Source organism: Corvus cornix, chromosome 7, assembly GCF_000738735.6.
Source record: "Corvus cornix cornix isolate S_Up_H32 chromosome 7, ASM73873v5, whole genome shotgun sequence".
Taxonomy (NCBI): domain Eukaryota; kingdom Metazoa; phylum Chordata; class Aves; order Passeriformes; family Corvidae; genus Corvus; species Corvus cornix.
The window spans coordinates 9,699,422-9,719,525 of NC_046337.1; the positions used below are offsets into that span (position 1 = coordinate 9,699,422).

Consider the following 20,104-nt stretch of genomic DNA (forward strand, 5'->3'; position numbering starts at 1 on the left):
GAGCCTCCTCACTTCTGATTGAGTCTGAATATCTGGATATCTTGGAAACTCCCTATTAGACCTATACTGAACAATGACACTCAAGGAGACACTACTGTCTTACTGCTCACAGAAATGCAGCAACCAAGCCTGATGGAATAAGGAGTTTCCTAACCCCAGGGCTAACTGCTGGCATGCATGTGCTGCCAGGAACACAGGACATTGCTGCCTATGCCTGTGCAAGGGTTCAGCTGCTGTGTTGTGGGGATTGGAGGGTCACAGCTCAAGCTGGGAGATCAGCTGCCTCACATGACTGTGGAATTAAATCCAGCAAGCTGGAGAGACACAGAATGAAGACACAAAGGAGCTGGAGGGGGAGACAGATGTCTAGTGCTGAAAGCCACTAGCAGGTGCTCCTAAACATCCTGGTGTTCAGGAATTCTGGCAGCTACTAATTGCACGTAATAGGCTGCCGGTCCCTGCCAGAAGCGTTCCTCTAGCTCTTCTTACATTGGCAGAGGTCTCTGCACTAAAACTGCAACCTGCAGTTAGCTGCCAGTCACCTAATTAATGAACTGCCACCAGAGGAACTCCAGATCCTGCAATATTGAGGAGCTTTCAGGAGACAGTCATGGGCAGAGATGTTCCCTGTGGGAAGGCTGACAGCTGCCTTGTAGAAAACTTCTCCCATTCAGAAACACATGCAGGAGTGTCATGTCCTTGTCTGCTACTGGGAGTTGCTCCAGCTCCTCACTGTATCCCTCCTCTGGCTTCCTACAACAAACTGCAGGAGCAAATGATGGCTTTCACAGACCTGTGACACTGCTCTTACTTCCTCTGGTTCTCCTCTGACTTGGCATCTTTCCTAAAATGGGATGCTATTCTTCCATCTCTCACCTTACCACACTCCCATGAGATCTGTATGGAATGTTACTTCTCCCCTCAATCTACCATTTGATTAATCATTGCAGTTCCTGTTGTTGGTGTAAGAGGTGATACAAAGAAAACAGCTACTTCAGCTTTCTTTCATAAAATTCTTGATTCCGTTGCTCCAATTCTCTGTGTTCTTCAGCTGAACACACATTTAAGAAATGCTTTAATCATTATAGGCTTTGAAGGAATAAGCATTATTTTTAAATTTAAGGGAGTGTACAGCTAATTTTAAAAAACAACTTTCATGAGCTGTCACCACTTCTTTTTTCTCTCATTACCACAGGCATGAGGGTTTCCCAAATGGAACTTTTTCTTCAGTGGCACATTTCCACCACAGATGCATCTGAATCCTGTCCCTTCCTATGCTAATAATGAGGGCAAAAAATATCTCTTTCAAAAAATCTTAAGAGGGATTCACTGTTCTTTTTCTCAAAGGTACCTAATAAGGTCAACCACATATTCCCCCTCTGAGAGCTTTCACCTCTGGCAATGCAGTAATTACCAATGCACACATCTCAGTAATACCTGTTGAGCTCTTCAGAGGCTTTTACAGCAATAGATATTTCCTATCTGGTGTAAAAGCTCTACATTTTAGATTGAAGATGAGCTTCCTGTGTGTGGAAGTGCTTTTATGAAGTGTTTTTACATGTTAAGAAAAACAGATGCAAGCAGAACACAGCTTTACTCTCAGTTCCACACTCACTCACTGACTACAAAGTATTCCTGCAGTGCTGCTGTGTGTCCCCCTTGGGTACATATTTTGGAAAGAACCAGTAATACAACTTACATCCTGCCTCTCATTGCTTTGGCTTTTTGTTCCTCTTCAAGGTTTCGTGGGGGAGTTGAAGGTGTCATTCCTTCATTTAAGCATCCAGTGGCATCTTTTAAGCCTCCTCGGTAAGATCCTCCTTCAAGGGTCTAAAAAAACCCCAAAGAACAACAGAATAAACATTTTCCTTGAACTCCAGCATCAGTATTCAAGTCAGTTCTGCAACCACCACTACAGAGTATTCAGAAACACTCTCCTGCAGGACTTCATGAAACACAACCAAACTAGTTTTAGGTTGATGTAGGACCCCACCAAAAAATCCTTAAAGCAGAGTTGTCGTCCTCTTGTTAGAAGGTGGAAAAAGATGTTCCAGTAGATCTGAGAAAAGAAAACTCTTCCAAATTATTACAAATCAACCTGGAAATATCCTGATGTCTCAATCAGGACCATTGTTAGGCTACACATGGTTAGAAGTTCCTCTGCCAAAAGCTGAATGGGGGATTCTTGTAGTAAAATAAAACACAAAAAGAAATAGATGGACACATAGCAACATTCCACAATAATTAAAGTTTGCCCCAAATCCCTTGAAAGTAGTTGTAATAGTCTAATAGACTGCATGTGGGGGAGAGAAAATAATGTATCATCAAAAAAGTATGTCTAACCGGATTAATGAAATACTTTTCAGTTTGTTAGTCCCTCGATGGAATAAAACTATTTAAAGTGAATTTTCTGGGAATAGCCTTCTTGGTTTCCCATGCCACAAAGAGCTCCTTTACCACTCATGCCTTATCAAGCACCCTATGAATGCTGACTCTCTTCCTGTACCAACATCTCAAACCGAGAAAACACCAAAACCTTCTGAAATTATTCACTAGATAAAGATGCTTGCTCAGAGTTGCAGTAATTTAATGATCACTGTGGGGATTTAAAAATTTTTTTTACTCTCTTCATTGTTCCAGAAGATGTAAGGAAATGAACCTTTGTAGGCTCATCATATCCCTGCTTGTTAATTATGTTAAACTTGTTCAGAGAAAGCATTTAGCTAATTTTAGAGGTCCTGGGACATGTAGAAAAAGGTTTAGCTTTGACATTAACATTTTTGAACTGCTCAGGGAAAACTTAAAAGAAGCCAAGATATGAAACAGGATTTACTCCTTGTCCAGCAGACATGGGATCAGCAGGGAGAACACACAATACTGAAATTTTTGACCAAATTAATCCCAGAGCATTTTTATTGCTTATTCCACTCCCTGCAAGAAAGAGTTGACAAGGCAGATTAAAAGTGACACATGAATCTTTGTACAATTAAAGCACAGCTGTGGTACTTCAAGCAGTTCTACTCTTTAGAGGGTCTTTTTACTGAAACCAGAACACCAAACAAATTCACGTGGGTAGTAAAACTCACTGTGCCTCAGAACAATCTTTAAAATAAAACAAACAAAACATCCCACTGTGTAACATTTGAATACCAACAAGACCCCAGAAAGTGTACAGTACAGTAACTCACGCTCTGCAAAGCCTACTCCAGAAGTGACTTTTGACTATGCAGTGCAGAGCCTACGTGAGATGTAGGCTTCATCTCACAGGGGAGCAAAATACTGGGCACTACTGAGAAGCAGAGCACACAGGGTTAATAAAAGCAGAGCAGATGAAGGTAGAAAGCAAGGAAACCAGAACAAGAGGCAGCCTTTTAAAGCCCTTCCTTAGAGTCACATCGGGCCTGCTGTGTACACAGTTTTCACAACACTAAACTTACCAGCTTAGTTTTGACCAACTTTTCTATTGCACTGACAAGATCCGCAGCAGTTGGGACATCGGAGGAGCTCTGTCGAGCAGCTAGCAAAGAAGAGGACTGCAAGACACCAGGTGGCAAAGGAAAAGCAAGTTAGCTTGAGAGGGAGTAGGGAGAGGGAGAAGGGAGAAGGGAGTAGGAAACCCAAGTGCTCAGTGAAGAAGCTTCCAAGACAAGAGAAGGAACATGGAAAGGGGGCTGGAGGGTTAGAGGGACACATGCAAGTCAGGTGAGCGAGTGTTGCTGCGTCAGACAAGCATGGAATTGCCATCCACTTCTGGCTGCACATCTCCCTGCAGCAGTTCCAAGACTGGAACCAGGGAACAGCAGCAAAGAACTGAAGTTCATTTACAAACAGGTCACAGTACTCTTAAAGTTGGTTCCTCCTTCTGAGGCCGTCTAAGGTCTTACAGGCTCCAGAAAATTGATTTTCTTACTGCAGATGTAAGAAATTACCCCCTCCCCCATACATGCATATTTAATAAAGGCAGTTAAGCACAAGGTACACATGGAGTTACAGGCAATAGGGGAGGGAGGCAGGGGGGAACAAATCACCTCCATCCCTTCCCCACAGACCAATTGCAACTCCAAATGAACTTAGATGACACCTCCCACTCATGCAACTTCAGTTATCTAAAATGTGTAACTCCTCTGTCCCTTCTCAGCAACGAGTGGAGACAAAACATCCCTACATATCTCATCTCTCCTGGGTACCTGGCACAGGAGGGCAGAAAAACTCAGTTTTAGTTTAAGGTTTTTGCTCTACAAGGGCATATCACCCCTTGATTGTTGTCCTAACCTCAGTCTGAACACCCAAACCCACTTGATAGCTATGGGAATTGGGATTTATTAGCTCACCTGTATATACATTTCTTCTGAAGGCAATACAAGCACTGACTAAAACTACAAGCCCTTTTGTTGTCAGGCTGACACAGACTAAAGCATGGCTAAAATTTTATAAATTATGAAAAAGTTTATTCATCTCTCAGCTGCTTAATGAAAGTCTTGTGGAGGGCAGCTATTTCAATGAAGTCACTGTGCAGGTGCCAGCGAACACGCATCTGAGATTAAACAGTGCTGGGGAGAGAGATGTGCAAATGTGATGGCTGGAATTGGGCAGCTAGCCACCTCTTTCAACAGCCCTTTGGGGAGGTTGCTCCTGTTGAGTGACACATCCCCAGGAGAAGAAAAAAAGAGGCAAAGGAGATTAATCCTAACCAGAAGCCTTGTGACAGAACAGAAACATGAACACACTGCTACTCATCAACTTGTCTTCCACAAATAATACATCTAATCAACAGTTCTAATTACAACAACAACAAAAACTACAGGAAATCAGGCTAGTAATTGAGGAATTAGGCTGGTAATGCAGGAATCTCATACTAATGTAAAAACTCAGCCTGCCTGTTTCACCTGCAATGCAGACAGATGTGTTTAGAAAAAAAAAAGACTGAAAATAAGGACTTTGAAGAGATACTGGACAAATACATTGATGATAACTGCCAAACATAACCATTCTAGCAGGAGGAGTCCAATTTTTGGAGGCACTAAACAGCTGTTGCTCTCACTTATTTTAACTGAAATTGCTCAATGTCTCTGAAAAGTAAATAACTGCAGGATTTTGAAGGAAGCATGAAAACATTTGCTGCCTACAAGAATTCTGGGGTTAAATAAAACTTCTGAGATTGACAGGAGTCTGGTTTGAGTGGGGCAAATTGAAAGATGGTATTTCTATTTCTCATGAAGCAAATTAAGAATTTCTAATACGAAGAGATCTTGCAATTTGTCTTTATGAGAGCCTCCAGGAGCAGTGAGGCACGATTACTGCTGCTTGGCAGATGGACTCAGGGAAAAGTGTCACCTCCCATACATGCACACCTCTCCTGCTTACCACAGCTACTGCCCCACACTGCTGCTGCTGGTGCAGCCTAAGCCTGTGCCTGTAAGCACACAGGGCGGACATGAGCAGGCCACTGTGCCCAAACTGACACCATTAAGGAGCTTTCAGCTCCAGCATGGCTCAAACACTGCTAATACGGTGCTCCTGTGCCAGGAAATGCAGGACCCTATGGGCTTTCGTTTTTTACCCCCATGACAAAGGTTGAGTAGGGCAAGAAAAAACCAGGAAAAAAAGGGGTTTCAGATGCATCTTGCTCTATTTAATCTTCTGTTTTAGAAGTGGGTGAAGAAACAGGATGCCAAAACACTGTGTAAAGCTCAGACATCTGAAGCAGAAAACAGCTTAGTTCCACAACACTTATGCTGTCAGAAATGTATTCATGAAATACTGAAATCACATGGCATGTTGGACACCAAAAACAGTGACCCGAGCTGCAGCAGTTTTGTTTTTCTTTAAAACAAAACACAAAATAAAACCATGTCCCCAAAATCAAAAAGCAAACTAAGCCCCAAACGTTTAGCTAAACGCCATGGGGAACAAGCCAGGAGCAATTGCTGTTGTGCTGGGCATGGATCCACCAGGGCTCTGCTCCGCCGACCTTTCGCCTCTGCCCCTCGCCAGACAGCCAGCAGCACACAGAGCACTCTGAGGGCAGGAGTCCACAGCTCCAGCTGCTTCCTTCTGCTCCTGCGGCCACCACAATGTCATAACATTTCCTGACAGATTAGCAGCAAGCCCCCGAATCCTTTACTCCATCACTCTGCTCCTTGAGTCCCAGAAATATTTACATCCTCCTCTCTCTGTATTTCCAAACTTCTGCCTGAACCTTCCCCAAGAACATTCTGGGTTGTTTTGGTTTTTCTTTCCTGACAATTTATTAATCTCCCCTATCCTTGCCTCTTTGCCTGCAGCAATTACAATCAGAGGACAGCGATACAGAAGTGGCAGTGCTAAAAACAGATGCCAGCAGGAAAGCAGGAAACTGCAGAACAGGAGGATGGTTTTCTACAAGGGAGATGACAGCACCAGGAAAGGGTGGGGGGACACATGCAGACAGGACTGGCTGTGAATGCAAACCACTGTCTCAGCCATATTCACAGGTTCTTACCCCGAGTCCAAGACAGGACTCTGCAAGCCACAGGGCCAACCACCACAGCAAACTCTGACTTCATGTCAGACAACTACCACCAGCAGCACGGTGCCACCAAACACCATTTCTACTGCTACAGACAGACACCAACAGCACTTTTCAAACAGATGTAGAAAACACGCATTATCGATCTGCAGGGGCTTTCTAATCACACACAACACAGGCACACCATCGACCTGTCATGAGATGGGATGCCAGGGCTAAATTGCTTATCCAGCAAAATCCACTCGTTTGTAAATCCACTTGGAGAAAGGTATTAGATTATGATTTGCATATAGGAGACTCTCATAACCACAAGCCTAGGCCCTTGATACTAGAAGACCACTATGAAACCACTGTGATATAGCTATGTGAGAAATGCACTTAAACATAAAAATTATATAGTAGGGGAGGCCTTACCATCTCATCTTGGGTAGGATCATTGTCAAAAATCTTCATAGGAGGAGGAAGAGGTGTGTGAGACTCTTCATCTGGTTCATCTTCTCCCCAACCTTTCTTGCTCTTCTGAAGAAAAGTTAAATATAATTAGAAACAGGGACAGCATATTTTATCTTTTCAGCTCAGTATTTTGCTGGATGGAGGGAATTGCAGGTAATGGAAGAGAAGCAGTAAAGACATAAGGTTTTGCTGGTTAATCCTGCTGCATCTTAAGGCTTACAGAAATATGGTTTATAGGTCACTTATGCAGCTAAGGCAGCTACATCTGTGTGCTGACAGAATAGCAGTTTTTTCATTTAAGTAAGAACTGTTCAATGTACAGTTTTAAAAATGTGTTTCTCTATTTATGTTCAGTTAGTATCTTCTGCATTTTTGGCATTAATTCCTCATTCACTTTATCAGAAACGTGCCATTCTGGTGGAGAACATGCCTGCAGAAAAACTGCAGGTTTAACTGTATAGCAGATTTAACAGAAACATGGCTATTTCTCTGAGTATTTTCTTTTATTAAGGAATTACACTGCCATTGTAGCATAAAGGTGATATGAAGCTCAGCAAAAAGTGGTAACAGCTGCTCAAGAATAACTTCCTTTCTTTCCCTGGCAGCTTTCTAATTGGCTATTAAAAAAACCTAGTCAAAAGACAATAATATATGCAAACTGTGAAATACTGTTCCTTATATATTCCACTGCTCTTTGGATGACAAAGCTGTTTGCAACAGAGCTTTAAACAATGCAATTTTATGTACCACGGGCTGTTCCCTCCAGACCCTAAGGGAATTGCATTTACTCAAGCATGACTCACACCCCACAGAGGAGAATATCCCAGATACACGTTCTTTCCTGCAATGAACACTAACAAACACCAACACACACCTCATCTGCGCTGTCTCCTTGAGGAGTGGTTTCATCTCCAGTCTTTGGGGAGCCCAGGTCAAAGCTCTTCCTGCCATCTCGCACCTTCTTTTGTTTCTTGATGTGGCTCTCGGTCTTCCCACTGTTCAGGCGGCGCACGGGGCTGGTCAGCCATTTCTTCAGGGTGTTGGTTGAGCGCTTGGGGCCCGGAGAGCTCTGGATGGAGTTGAGGGATGGCTGGGGTTGTAAGTTGGCCACTGAGTCAGACTTGCCCCCGTTGTCATTGGAAGAGACTGAATATGCTTCTGCAAAAAAACGGCGCAGGTGAGAGCTCATTCCAGCACCCCTCTGCTCCCCAGGGCACGTCAGGCGCTCGCAGCACTGAGCATGAGAACACAGCCTGCCTTGGGGAAAGGGTTTGTGACCTATGGACTTTATGCAAACTTTATTGCACACCAGAGAGAGGAATATGCCCTGCAATGGGCATTTCCCACAATCTCACACACCTCTCTTATTTCCTACCACACTATCTGTCCTTATGAAAGATCACAGATGGTGAAGTTTTTTAAATGCAGGTTTTTATTCAGGTTTTTTTTATGGAAGCCTGATTTTCATGCTAAGTGCTGAATTTCTCAGCTTCCTCCCACAATTTCATTGTGAATTGCCAGGAAGAAAATAAGCACAAAAAGTAGATTACTACAGGAGACCTGACAGACACCAACACATTGTCAGGTTCCAATTCCATAATTGTTTCTCAGCTGGTTCCAGACCCCAATGACATGATTTAGTTAGACTGATTATTAACATTTGAAGCACCTTAAAATTATCTCTTTTGCCTCTGAAAGCAATCTGTCAGAAGAGTTCACACATTCCCTAGAACTAAGCAACTGGAATGAACAATTACAAAAGACGACAAACTGTTCAAACCGAAGGCAACTCTTAATAAGAAGATACGAGACAGGCTTAAAACTAAAAAATAGTTTCATTATATGGAAGCAGGAGGTTCTGCTGAACGACATCCACCCTCAGTTACTGATACACATGTTCAGACTGGCACCTTAGAAAGGGCTGCAACCCTCCTTACTCCCCCCAAATGCAACAGACCAAAGATGTGCCAACGTCAGTAAGGCTTTAAAACCAAAACAAACAAGTTGCTCAAAGATTTCCCAGTTGCCCTTCAGGAACAAGTGACCCGCTTTCAACTTTCTGAAACCATGGCAAGGCAACTCCCTCCCCTCCCTATCCGGGACTGAGATGTTTAATCCCACACAGTTTAGGATGAAGATTTTCTTTTTTTTTTACAAAATTCAGACACTGTTGCACTCCTGTAAGAAACATCTCAGGCTGTACATCAGAAAGGAGCCAGCTGATGTTATCAAACATTTTTACATTGTTATCACTGAATCTTTTATCTGTCCCAGCAGAAACCAAAAACCGAAGTTACAATACATGAAAATAGACTGGTGCATCCAGATATTCTCAGTTCAGCAATAAATACAATTAGAGATGCTGGGTTGTACAGATGTTGAGCGAGAGCTACTCTCGTAGAGAATCATTACCTGTATTGTTTTAGAAGCCAGTTCCTGATACCTGCATGAAGAAATCATATCCCCTCTGGGCACAGCTGCTGCTTGCAGCTCTCTGTGCACGGAGCAGAGATTGCATCCTGCCTTGTCTGCCAGCTTGCACAATGCAGACTATTAGAGTCAGAATATTTTATAGCCATACACAGCATCAGTCAGAAGTTGAACCAATAAATTATTACATACCTGAGGTCAAAAGTTAAATTTTAGAACATACAGGAATAATTTTAATAAGCTAGAGAGAAAGTCAAAAGTTCATTTTCCAGACAGGAAGAAAATCTCAATCATCTGCTTTTTGACAACAGGAGTGAGAGCAAGAGGAACTGGGAGGAGGACAGATTCCAGGTGGAGCGGATCCCAGGTGGAGCTGCTGGGGATTTTCTGGCATTCCTCTGTAAGGGCAAAGTAGCAGACTTATCTCCAAAAGGCCTGGGTTTAGCCAGCTCCTGCTGATGTTATTCCATGTACACAAAGTAGCGTTAAATCAACCAGTGCAAGATAGTGTTTGTCAGGGGCCAGCTTATCTCCCCCTCAATAGGCTTTGGATAGCTCTCCCTCGCAGGCTCCACGTGATGCTCTGCGAGTTTATCAGCGCGCCTTGCGTCAGCAAAATTCAGGGTTTCACGATGGTGGGTTTGATTTTCCAAGTGCCCTCGCACCCCTGGCAGCACTGAAAGCCCCTCAGGCGGTGGGGGAAGCTTGAAGGTTCCTGGCCTAGGGGCTTTGCTGAGAGGAGTGCCCGCAGGTGCCTGCGCTCCTACTGCTGCTGCAGGAGGATTAACTTTGGGAATTACTGCAGCAAAGGGATATGGGCTGCAGTCAGATGGAGAAATGCTGGAAGCAATGGCTCTGCGGGGCTGCCACTCCCAGGGATGATTTGGGGGAAGCTGCTGTATCATGGACTCATTGCCTTTGCTGGGAACTGGGCTTGGTGGGAGGTTGAGGAGAACCAAGGATGAGCTGATCTCACCACATCTCAGCTGATGTACAGAGAGGTTTTTACTACAGCTTGTAAGTAATGCAGTCCAACCCCCCCACCTCCAGTCGACAGCACCTTGCCAATTTAACGTTTGGTAAGGGAAGGGAGCTGACAGAAGGCTAATGAAGCCTGAGACAACCCCAAGGGTTTGTTCCTGAGGTGGCAATCCTATCTCAGCCTGGTGGGCTTGAGGCAGGGCCAAATCCAGGAACCCCGATGGCTGTGAAGGGGCAGTGACCTCCCTTCCCAGCAGGGTCAGGCCCTTGCATTGCTGCTTCCCTCTCCTTTCCCCAGCAGCACAGCTGCAGCTGGGGCATGGACAGACACACAGCACCTCTCCTGCCACCGCACTCTTTGCTCAGCTGTCCTGGGGAAGTGACGGTCAGTAATGCTGTCATTCCTAGGAAGACAGCATGTGGGCAGAAACAGCCCCAGTCCCAAGCTGGCCCACAGCCCACCCTGCCTGTTTGCAATAATTTTGACACCCAGAGCCAGGAACCCCCTGCAGACTGAACATCAGGGTTTCAGAGCCATCAGCCATGACAGAAGCCAACCCACAGCTTTCCAGAGGGAGGCTGTTACACCGTCAAATGATCCCACCTGAAAAAGGCTCTGGATTTTCCTGCTCAAGGTCATGCCTTTGGTGATGAAAAAGGCTGTTTACCAAAGAGTTACTACATGTTGGTCATGCCATGCAACTCTGTCAGATATGAAGTCCCCTTCTTTCTCCTTGTTTGCTGAACTGCCCTGGTTCAGCACGGTAAGGCATCTGGGACAGAGCCCACACTTTGCCTGGCCTATGCAGCCCAAGACTGGAAACACGGCCTTATGTTGCCTGGTAAGGCAGTCTCTGCTGGCTGGGCAATAGGCAGGGAGGTGGGAGAGAAAGGCTGGCATCAATCTCCCTGCTCCACAGCCACCATGAGAGCCCTTTGATGGTAGGTGCTGATCTCTGCCCACACCCCACATCGGTACAAAGCACTCCCATCCCATCATCCCAATTCCCTCCGCTACCGAACACGCAGTATCCAAAAGCCACACAGAGAGTCCACACACAATATTCATAACCTTTTCTTCTTTTTCAAAGGAACTGCAAATTTGGATACATTTGTGAGCAAGTCACATTTGCCTTTTGCCAGCCCTGCTGAGAATGATCTCCTTGGCACATAAAGCAGGTCACAGCGACATGGTTGCAGAGGAAGGACTGGAGCTCAAGGAAGAGCAGAGCTCACAAAATGAGAGAAAGAAACATGAAACACAAAAAAATCTGCCAGGAAAGACCTTGCAGACAAACTCCTCAGCCACATGAGCTCTGCTTCTGCGGCACATATGGCTACAAACACATTAATCATGACACTCGATACTGGCCCGAGACCCAGACACCAGGTGGATCAAGCAGAAGAGGAGGACACATTACCACGCTCTTCTTGCAAAGCACTAGCACATTTGTGCTTTTCAAGTTGCATTAGTAGAGCTCTTTGGAAACACAGTTTGCTTAAGAAAAGCCAGAGAGCTTTTGGGAAAGATGCAGCAGCTGTCCCCACACTGCAGCGGGTCTGCCCTGAGGAGCTGTCCTCCCACCAATGTCCCAGGACACACATCTAAAAAAAGGTATTTGGTGAAGCAAAATGGGTGTAGGGAGATCAGCAGACTCGTGTGGCTAGATTGATTTCCTGGCCAAACCATTCATTCAGACAGAAGAAATGATGGTTTCCAAAACACTCCTAAGAAAACCTCCAAGAAACCTCTGGCAAGAGGACTGTGAGAGATACTCAGCCAGACCAAAGGGCTTTAACATTCAGAGCTTTTGCACTGCTGCAGCCATGAAATGTTTGTTGTTGTTGGTCAAATGAACAGACATCTGTAAAAGCACAGCTCTTGTACTTGAAAAATAGAAGGTTCCAGTTCTGTGCAACCTCGGGTGAAAAGAAAAACAAAAATTTCTTAGACCTGGTTTTAGAGGCACAGTAATATTCTCATTTGAGTCAGTAGGAATTACTGTTGGAACATAAATGCAGGGCATTTTATTTTTACCTCCCTGTTCCCCAGAGCACACATGGGAGGGGAGGTTTGTCTGATCAGGCTCAGGCAGCACCAGACTCCTTTGCAGGACCTCAGATCTCTAACAGGGAAAGGAAAGGCTTCTCAGAGCAACTCTGAAGAAAACATTACTCTTCTCTATTAGATGCATAATAATGACAGATCATAAAGGATAGGAAAGAAATATGTGTCCATAACCAGAAGATAATACAGAATATAGCTATGAAAACAGGAGACTAGAGCAGGGCACAGTCTTGCTTTAAGTGAGGTGAATCCTCTTCTGATTTATCTATGGCTCCATTTACATCCCAGAAAAACAGCCTGAGAGAAAAGGATTTTTCCACAGACGTCAAAGAAAATGAGCCAGAATGGGAACTCTGAAGTCCTAGTAGCATGTGCATTTAAATCAACAGGTTTTTTTAACAGAGATAATTCCACTTGTGAATGAAAGCCAATAATGGCAATCTGACTGATGGGCACATAAATCAGCTCTGCTGCACTCAACAGAGCCCATTTTCCACATTTAGTGGTTCCTGTAAAATAACACTTGTGCGAAGACAGAATTTAATCAGATGTGGGTAAAAGACTTGGTCTTTACTTGAGTAAATTTCCTAAAGAATGGGAATCTCCATCCCAAAACTTATTGGAAAGCAGGAATCTTCTAGACTCATCCTGTGCACAAACAAAGCCTCTGTGTTAGTATTTCACGCTAAACAAACAAGATCCATCTAAACCATCAAATGCACCCTCTCCTGTCCTTTTCAAGAGCACCTCCATGATCATCCAGGCTGCAGGTTCCAGGTCACAGTTCTCAGCCTCTTGAACCTTTATACTACCCCTTGGGAAATGCTGCTTTGAGAGGCCCCTCGGATCTGCTCAAGGGATTCAGGACTAAAGCTCTACCTGATGGATGCAAACATGGCAGAATGAGGTATGAACACTGCTCCTTTGGTCTTTTCTGTGCTTTTGTATTAAATGTCCAAAACATGCTCAGTGAAACGTTTTTATTGGCACGAGTCAGAGTTACAAAACTTTGTGGCTGAGGCAGATGACAGTACCGATCCTGGTTTAAGTGTTGGAGCCCATTCTGCCTGTAAAACCTGGCATGGATTTTGTTCGGGAGGCAAGAATATTAGGATAATACAAAGTCACTTTACAGCTATTCCTCTAGTGAAAATGCTAGGTTTTAACAACGCAAATAATGTATCCTACAACCTCTAATGTCAACAGATAAGTTGTCTCCTCAGACACTGCCTCTGAAACAGGCTCTGGGGAAGAATGTAAGTGAAAACAAGGAAATTTTCAGTGCCCATGTCAGACAAAGGCAGAGGACAACTGGCTTGAAAAGCCCTTTAGATTAGAAGTACATTAAACTTTCGCAATGGAATTGCAAAACGTGCCCTGGAGACTTCCATGGCTTCCCATCTGCTCCCAGCTCTGCTCAGCCGCTCCACACGTGTCCAACCACAGATCTGCCCCGTGCTCCAGCTCGAGCTAAAAATGAGATGGGACCGTGTAGGAGAGAATTTCACACCAGAGGGTAAAGACACGTTCAAACTATGCCATTGATATCTAAATGCAAATTTTGTTCAGAGATTCAAACGCTCTCCCTAACTTCATAATCTCCTGGAAATGAGCAAATTGAAAATGTTCAACTGAATTTTCTGTTTGTGTCTTGGGAGTATTATTTCAAGCTTCAAGCTGGAAGTAACATCAAAAGGTACAAATCAATCTGGCAAGATTCTCACAACTCCATTTACATGGATGAAATTACTTCTATCCAAACTCAAGAATAATGGTATGGAGTTAAATATTTTATAAAAAAGTTTCTAGTCCAATAGAGAAAGCAGCAGACATATTGGACAAAGTTTCTGATCACTGTAATGTAAAACCTCAAAATCTGACTTTCTGTTTCACTGCCAAGCATGCAAACATGACTAACTTCCAAAAAGAACAAGGGAAAAAAAGGACTAGAATCTAAATTAATCACACAACATTCAGAACACACTGTTTTGCTATTGAATAGCTGGCATTTCTTGGAAATATGAAAGAAGAGCTGCTTCGAGATAGAGAATGATCTCCAGAACTCCCTTTAACCACACTTCGAAGCAGGGGATGCTCCTGAGGGATTCTGCATATGGGTTTTGACTTTGGGAAACAGTCACAAATCTGTTGGCTTTAATATTCACCTTTGTGATCATCACTTCCAGGTTGAAACCTAATGTGAGGAAAACAAGCACTGACCCAGCTGGGGTGAGTAAACACTGTCACTTGGAGCCACTCATTTTTGTGGCAGGCAGCAGCTTCACCTCCTGCTCTCGGCAGTCAAGGAGCTGTGCACGCTCTGCCCAAGGGCGATGCAGAGTGGGACACGCCCCGTAGGAGCCTCTCTCTTTCCATTAACTACAGAGGGAGTCCGAGGAAATCATACCCTCAGCTAAATTTAGTTATTGTGAATCCCCTTCCCACGTTTGAGTATGCTTCATACCAGGCCGATCTCGCAGCAGGGAATGATTAGCTGAAGTTAAGCATCTGTCAATTCACTTTAATGAGCAATAACTTGTGGCAACCTGCCATTAGCTTCAGTTGAATAGCTTTTATTTTTAGCTGGTGTTGCTCAGATGCAGCTTCCATCCAACATGTGCTGGGAAAGCTGACATCCCAAAGTAGTCTCCAGGTCTTCATTGTGCCAGTCGGAGTGTCAGGGCTCAAGAGCTGCAGTTCCTGGAGGTCAGAGAAAAGTCACTGCAGTTCTGGGAAAGTTTCAAAGAGTGAGATAAAACCAAAAGCCTGGAGAAACAGCACAGAGGCGCATGGTCCCCAGAGACCTTGCAAGAAAAGTTACTGAAATCCTGAGAGCATGCTGAATGAGTGAGCTGGGTCTCCAGGGAGAGAAACAGCACAAGGGGAAGGCACAGAGAGAGAGAGCCTGCTGAAATAAAGCATGACTTCAGTACTATCCAAGAGTGCTTAGTGAGAGGAACAAATGCAGAAGTTCTCTATTGTATCTGCTGCTTCATGTGGATCTAAGCTTTTATCAGCGGTGACCGTACGGAGGGCAAGGAGAAAAGAGCAAGATGACTCCCCAAGTGAATATAGGGCAGGGTCTCGTTTCCTACAGATGAGCATTTAACTCAGGAGCTGCTGCACCTGAAAGCAGAACATCTCTTTGTGCCTCCAAAGAGACCCTCAGGAAAGTGTTCAACTCAGTCCCATAGCACCAAGCAGTTGAAGAGTAGCTGAGACACCTGCAGTCCCTCCCTCTGGGTGTCCTGCTCTGAAAAGGGTTTCCACAGAACAGCTTACAACTGTTATGGGTACATTAGAAGTACATTAAACTTTCGCAATGGAAACTTCACTGGTTGGAGGTTTGAGCCTTTTTGTCTCCATGTATCAGCCTAATTCATCCTGCTTCAGAGCCTCATCTGATCCCCCACATAAGCTGCTGTGAGTTCACAACAAGAATAATAAGAGAACAAATATTCAGAGTGAATCCACCAACCTGTTGGTAAGATACTCCTAGACAGCTCCTATCCTGAAGTACTGTGAGACAGAAGTCAAGGCAGGGCAGTAACATACCTTCAAGGGAACCTTGAAGCAACAGCTTTTTAGAATAGGCTTTTTCTGAATAAAACGGTGTGGAAAAGCTCAGAAATAAAGCAGTTGCTCCACACAGCAGAGCTGGAGGCCAGACGCAGTTATCTGTGCAGACTTGATTTCATTCACCCATTCTCTTGCCTCGAGTTTGTGCCCAGCACATGTCCTGGCCCAGCCCCGAGCACAGTGACAGCAAGTCCAACATCTGCTGGGAGTGCCCATTGGAGCAGCCTTCCCGTAATGCCTCACAGCTGGGTGAGCAGACTGCTGAAGTCAAGAGGCACGCATTTCTTTAGCAAAGAAAGGAAATAAAAAGTCAAGACTAACAAGATCCAGAAAGGGCATGCTTTTTTTTTTTTTTTTTTGAACAAATCAACATTTATTTCAATGTAGTGAAACAACTCATTGAAGCACTTCTCTCAGTTCTACTTTACATTTTGTATTTACACTCTCCTCATTCTGTGACAAAAATAAAATAATCTCCGACCCTGAAGTTTCCAGAATAAGTGTCGCTAGCAGCAAAAATAACAAAGCCCCAAACACAAAGCAAAAATGCCCCTTGAAATATTTTGATAGGAGATTTTTGCATGTTCCATAAAAAAGTTTTAACCCTGAACCTTTACGAAAAGCTGTATGGGATGACAAGGAGGAAAATGTCATGTTTGAAGCTGAATGAGAGCAGCATTTGCTGGCCTTTGCAAGTACACTGTTACTTTTAGCATAAGGAACTGGGAAATGCTTAGACACCCACATAGAAGCAGACTTTTTAACTTTGATCAAAGCAGTTCTGCTCTTCTGGGAGCGTAAGGGTACCCAGAGTTGGCAAATGCCATCTTTTATCCTGGATGTTGGGCACAAAAACAAACTTTATTACACATGGTTTCCAAGCAGCTGTTAGTAAAACACAAGCCTTATTCTTTTGTGAAGTGTCAAGGGTCAGCTTCATTCAGCAGCTTCCAAATTGAGCTACTGTAAGAATTTTGAAGTAATTCTCAGTTAAATGACATCATTGCTAAGGTCAACTCTGCCTTATACTTGAAGCCAGCAACCTCTATGACAAGGTGGACCATTCTGCTAAATGGGGGGAGAGGAGGGAAGACAGTGATATTTGAGTATCATATTTAAGTCTCCCTATCTCAAAGCCAACTGTGGCTATGTACACAAACAATTCTCCATGGAAACAACAGAAGAGTATCAGTGACAAACTTGGAATTGGAAAAATAAAAAAAGCAAGAACAGAACCCAAAGCTTTTTGAGATAGGAAGAAAAACTGCATGTTGAGAAAGAAGGGATTGGTCATTAAACTTTCCAGGCACACAGAGGGCTCGGAAAGCACAGAAAACAAGCAGAACAAACAAACACAACTGTGTGCATCTTAGCGTCAGCTTCTTTTGCCAAATGCAGTAGCTTCCAACATTCAGCAGCTGTCTCTTGCTTTCTAGTGCTGTGGAGTTCTCTTTGGTACTTGGAGGCTGTGAGGAGCTCCGGGCAAAGAGAAAGTCTTTGTCCATTTACCAACCAATTCCAAAGGCGCTGATCTTGAATAACTTTACTAAGCAAGAGTGACACAGATGTCTAGGAAAGGGGGCTTTTCTCTTAGTAAAGTTGTGGTAGGTGCAGTGGAAACCCAAGGCAATCTACATGCTTGTCAATTTGTGCCTAGGTAAGAACAGAGTCCTCCATGAACGTCTCTCATTTGTTCACTCTTAAATTATTCAGGCTCTGACAGCCCCTGAAAAGAAAAGAACGGAATAAGGATAAGTTGCAAAAGTGGTGCAGGGCAGGAGCGGACACCACGTAACCACCAAGAACAACGAGGTTGGGGTGTTTGACGACAGACACACTGCAGCTGCAGCCTCCAGGGCTGGTGCCCAAAGCAGCTTTCTCCACGCCCTCGTCCTCCAGAAATAGCAGCAGAAAATACAAGCTCACAGCAAAGGTACTGGTTGGGATGAATTAAAAGAAGTAATGAATGAAGTCAATGCAAACAGCGGTTTGGAAATAAAACACACAGATAAGAACTGCTGGTGCTTGTGATGCTTTGCTCTTTGAACACAGCACAGGGAAATGGCTAAGCAGCTCAGGGACTTTTAACTGCACACTCAAGACTATCAGTTAGGCTTGTGGGAAGCTTTAATTAACTCAGCTTAAGTAGCAAAACCAGAACACCACTTGCTGTCCCATATAACAGGCTCACGCGATCTGCATCTTGGTTTCTCGTTTGACAGCTCAGCAGGGAGCAGCTCTGTGAGGAAGCTTCCCCGTGATGCCAGTCAACAAGTTTATCAAATTTCAGGTGACAAAGTCACTACTACACTCTATCTGCGTCAGCAAGAAAGATGGACAGGAACTTGAAGTCTTAGGAACCATCTGCTACATGGGAACAGGAGAACTCTCTGCAGCACCCTGCCGAGGTCTCAGCCTTCTGAAGCTGTGCCACTGCCTTGACCCGGACACCAGCCTTCCCAGTGAGGCTAGTCCTAAGAAACTGATTGATTGTGACTTCTGAAGGGCCACACAGAGCCACCCACAGCTTTTATGGTGCCTACATCATTGCTCCTTACCAGCAGCCTCCTTATGGAAAAAAAAAAAATTTACATCCAGCTTTGCAGAGATGTGGAGAGGTGCCCTGCATAAACAGCTTCATTCCCTTCTGCATTACTGAGTCTCATGGCAAACAGCTGTAAAAATGCTCTACCAACAACATGCCTAATAAACTTGCATTACAAAAGCCATCTTCACTATTTCTGGGTGGTTGCTTTCTTTTGGCCCCATCTTTCAAAGGAATCAGGAAAAAGAAACACTTACTTGAACACAACAGCAAGGATTAGTCTAGCAGCAGAGGCTCTCTGATTCCAGAAAGGCTTTGTTGAATACAGGTGACCTGTTACTGCATTTTAAGATATCTAAACACAGACATCACCTGCCTGATAGTTTAGTATCTCCAGGACAAGTGACTGCAGTGAATACTGAGCAAGCACCAGCCTTTGGATGTTTGTCTGGAGCTTGCCTTGCTGTAGACTTGTCTTAGACACACTGCCAGATCAAATTTTACAGCACCACAGCTCTGAGCAGCTACTGCTCCGCCACAAGCAGCCTGGAATGTTCGAGCCTGGGTAATTTCTCTGATACTAAGACAAAGTCAAGTAAGATGCTGCTCTCAGCTCAGAACCTGTGCCCTGGCAGGAGCTGTGCTCTGCTACTGTGGAGCAGAAGTTACCACTAACATTCAAAGCATTTGCCTCCTTCTTGCCTAAAGCTATGATTTTTCTTCTGCTGTCCTAGAAAGAATCCCTGTTGATTAATATTTATTCCGTTTCCTAAAGAAGTCTATTCAGCCTCCACATGCTTCAGCTGAAAGCAATGTTTGAACATTGTGTTGATCCTCAGAGTTCAAACTGCAGAAGGTACAAAGAATACCAGACTTGAGGCACTTCAATGGTATTCACTGTGAATCATCATTTTACATTGTACCATTCAGACACATTTGGATCTAAAATACATTTCCATTTCTAATTAAAACAGATTACCATCAGTAACTAAAGAATGTCTTAAATCAGAATCCCTAGGCCATAAAAGCTAATTGCACGATGCTAAAACTGGATTTCAAAAATATACATATTATACCCCCTGCAGGATTAATTAGGCAACATCTCTTCAAAAGAGTTCTAAAAAGTGTATTTATTCAGCATGCGGTGAAATTATACCGGTTGTGCAACACTTCCCATGGCCTGCCTTGGCTCATGCTCCTGGGGCAGCGGAGAGCTGGGGCCTTGTTCATCAGGGGTTCCCAGCATGGACAAATTGGATTCAGGACTGCAGTTGATGAGCAGGGACACATACAGGAGCAGGAATGGCTGCTCTGGCCGCAGTCAACTGGCACAAAGAACAACGTGATCTCGGGTATGTGCATGATGTGCTCCCCAGGCCATGCAGGCCTCCAAAAGGGCTGAAATCAACTGGTCCATATGAATCTGGAAGCTGTAACTGCTGATGATCTGATGCTCAGTTGGTCACTGGTTTCCTGCGTGACCTCAGGAAGGTTCTGAGCACCCACTGAGCTGTAATGTGTTTTCAGAGAGGTTGTGGCT

General features: G+C 44.2%; 1 protein-coding gene across 14 annotated transcripts in view; it reads right to left on the minus strand.

The window, feature by feature from the left end:
* KALRN (kalirin RhoGEF kinase) overlaps nucleotides 1–20,104 on the minus strand; it is a 484,636-nt gene that overhangs the window by 49,288 nt on the left and 415,244 nt on the right. For 9 of the 14 annotated variants that reach the window (XM_039555513.1, XM_039555508.1, XM_039555509.1 and 6 more), the window contains 4 exons: nucleotides 7,836–8,119; nucleotides 6,923–7,027; nucleotides 3,438–3,533; nucleotides 1,700–1,830 (listed from right to left, as the gene is read on the minus strand). In XM_039555513.1, coding sequence (XP_039411447.1) covers nucleotides 1,700–1,830; nucleotides 3,438–3,533; nucleotides 6,923–7,027; nucleotides 7,836–8,119 — 616 coding nt within the window. Of the gene's footprint in view, nucleotides 1–1,699; nucleotides 1,831–3,437; nucleotides 3,534–6,922; nucleotides 7,028–7,835; nucleotides 8,207–17,523; nucleotides 17,746–20,104 lie in introns of those variants that run through there. The other 5 variants (XM_039555510.1, XM_039555515.1, XM_039555514.1 and 2 more) reach the window with 5 other exon arrangements.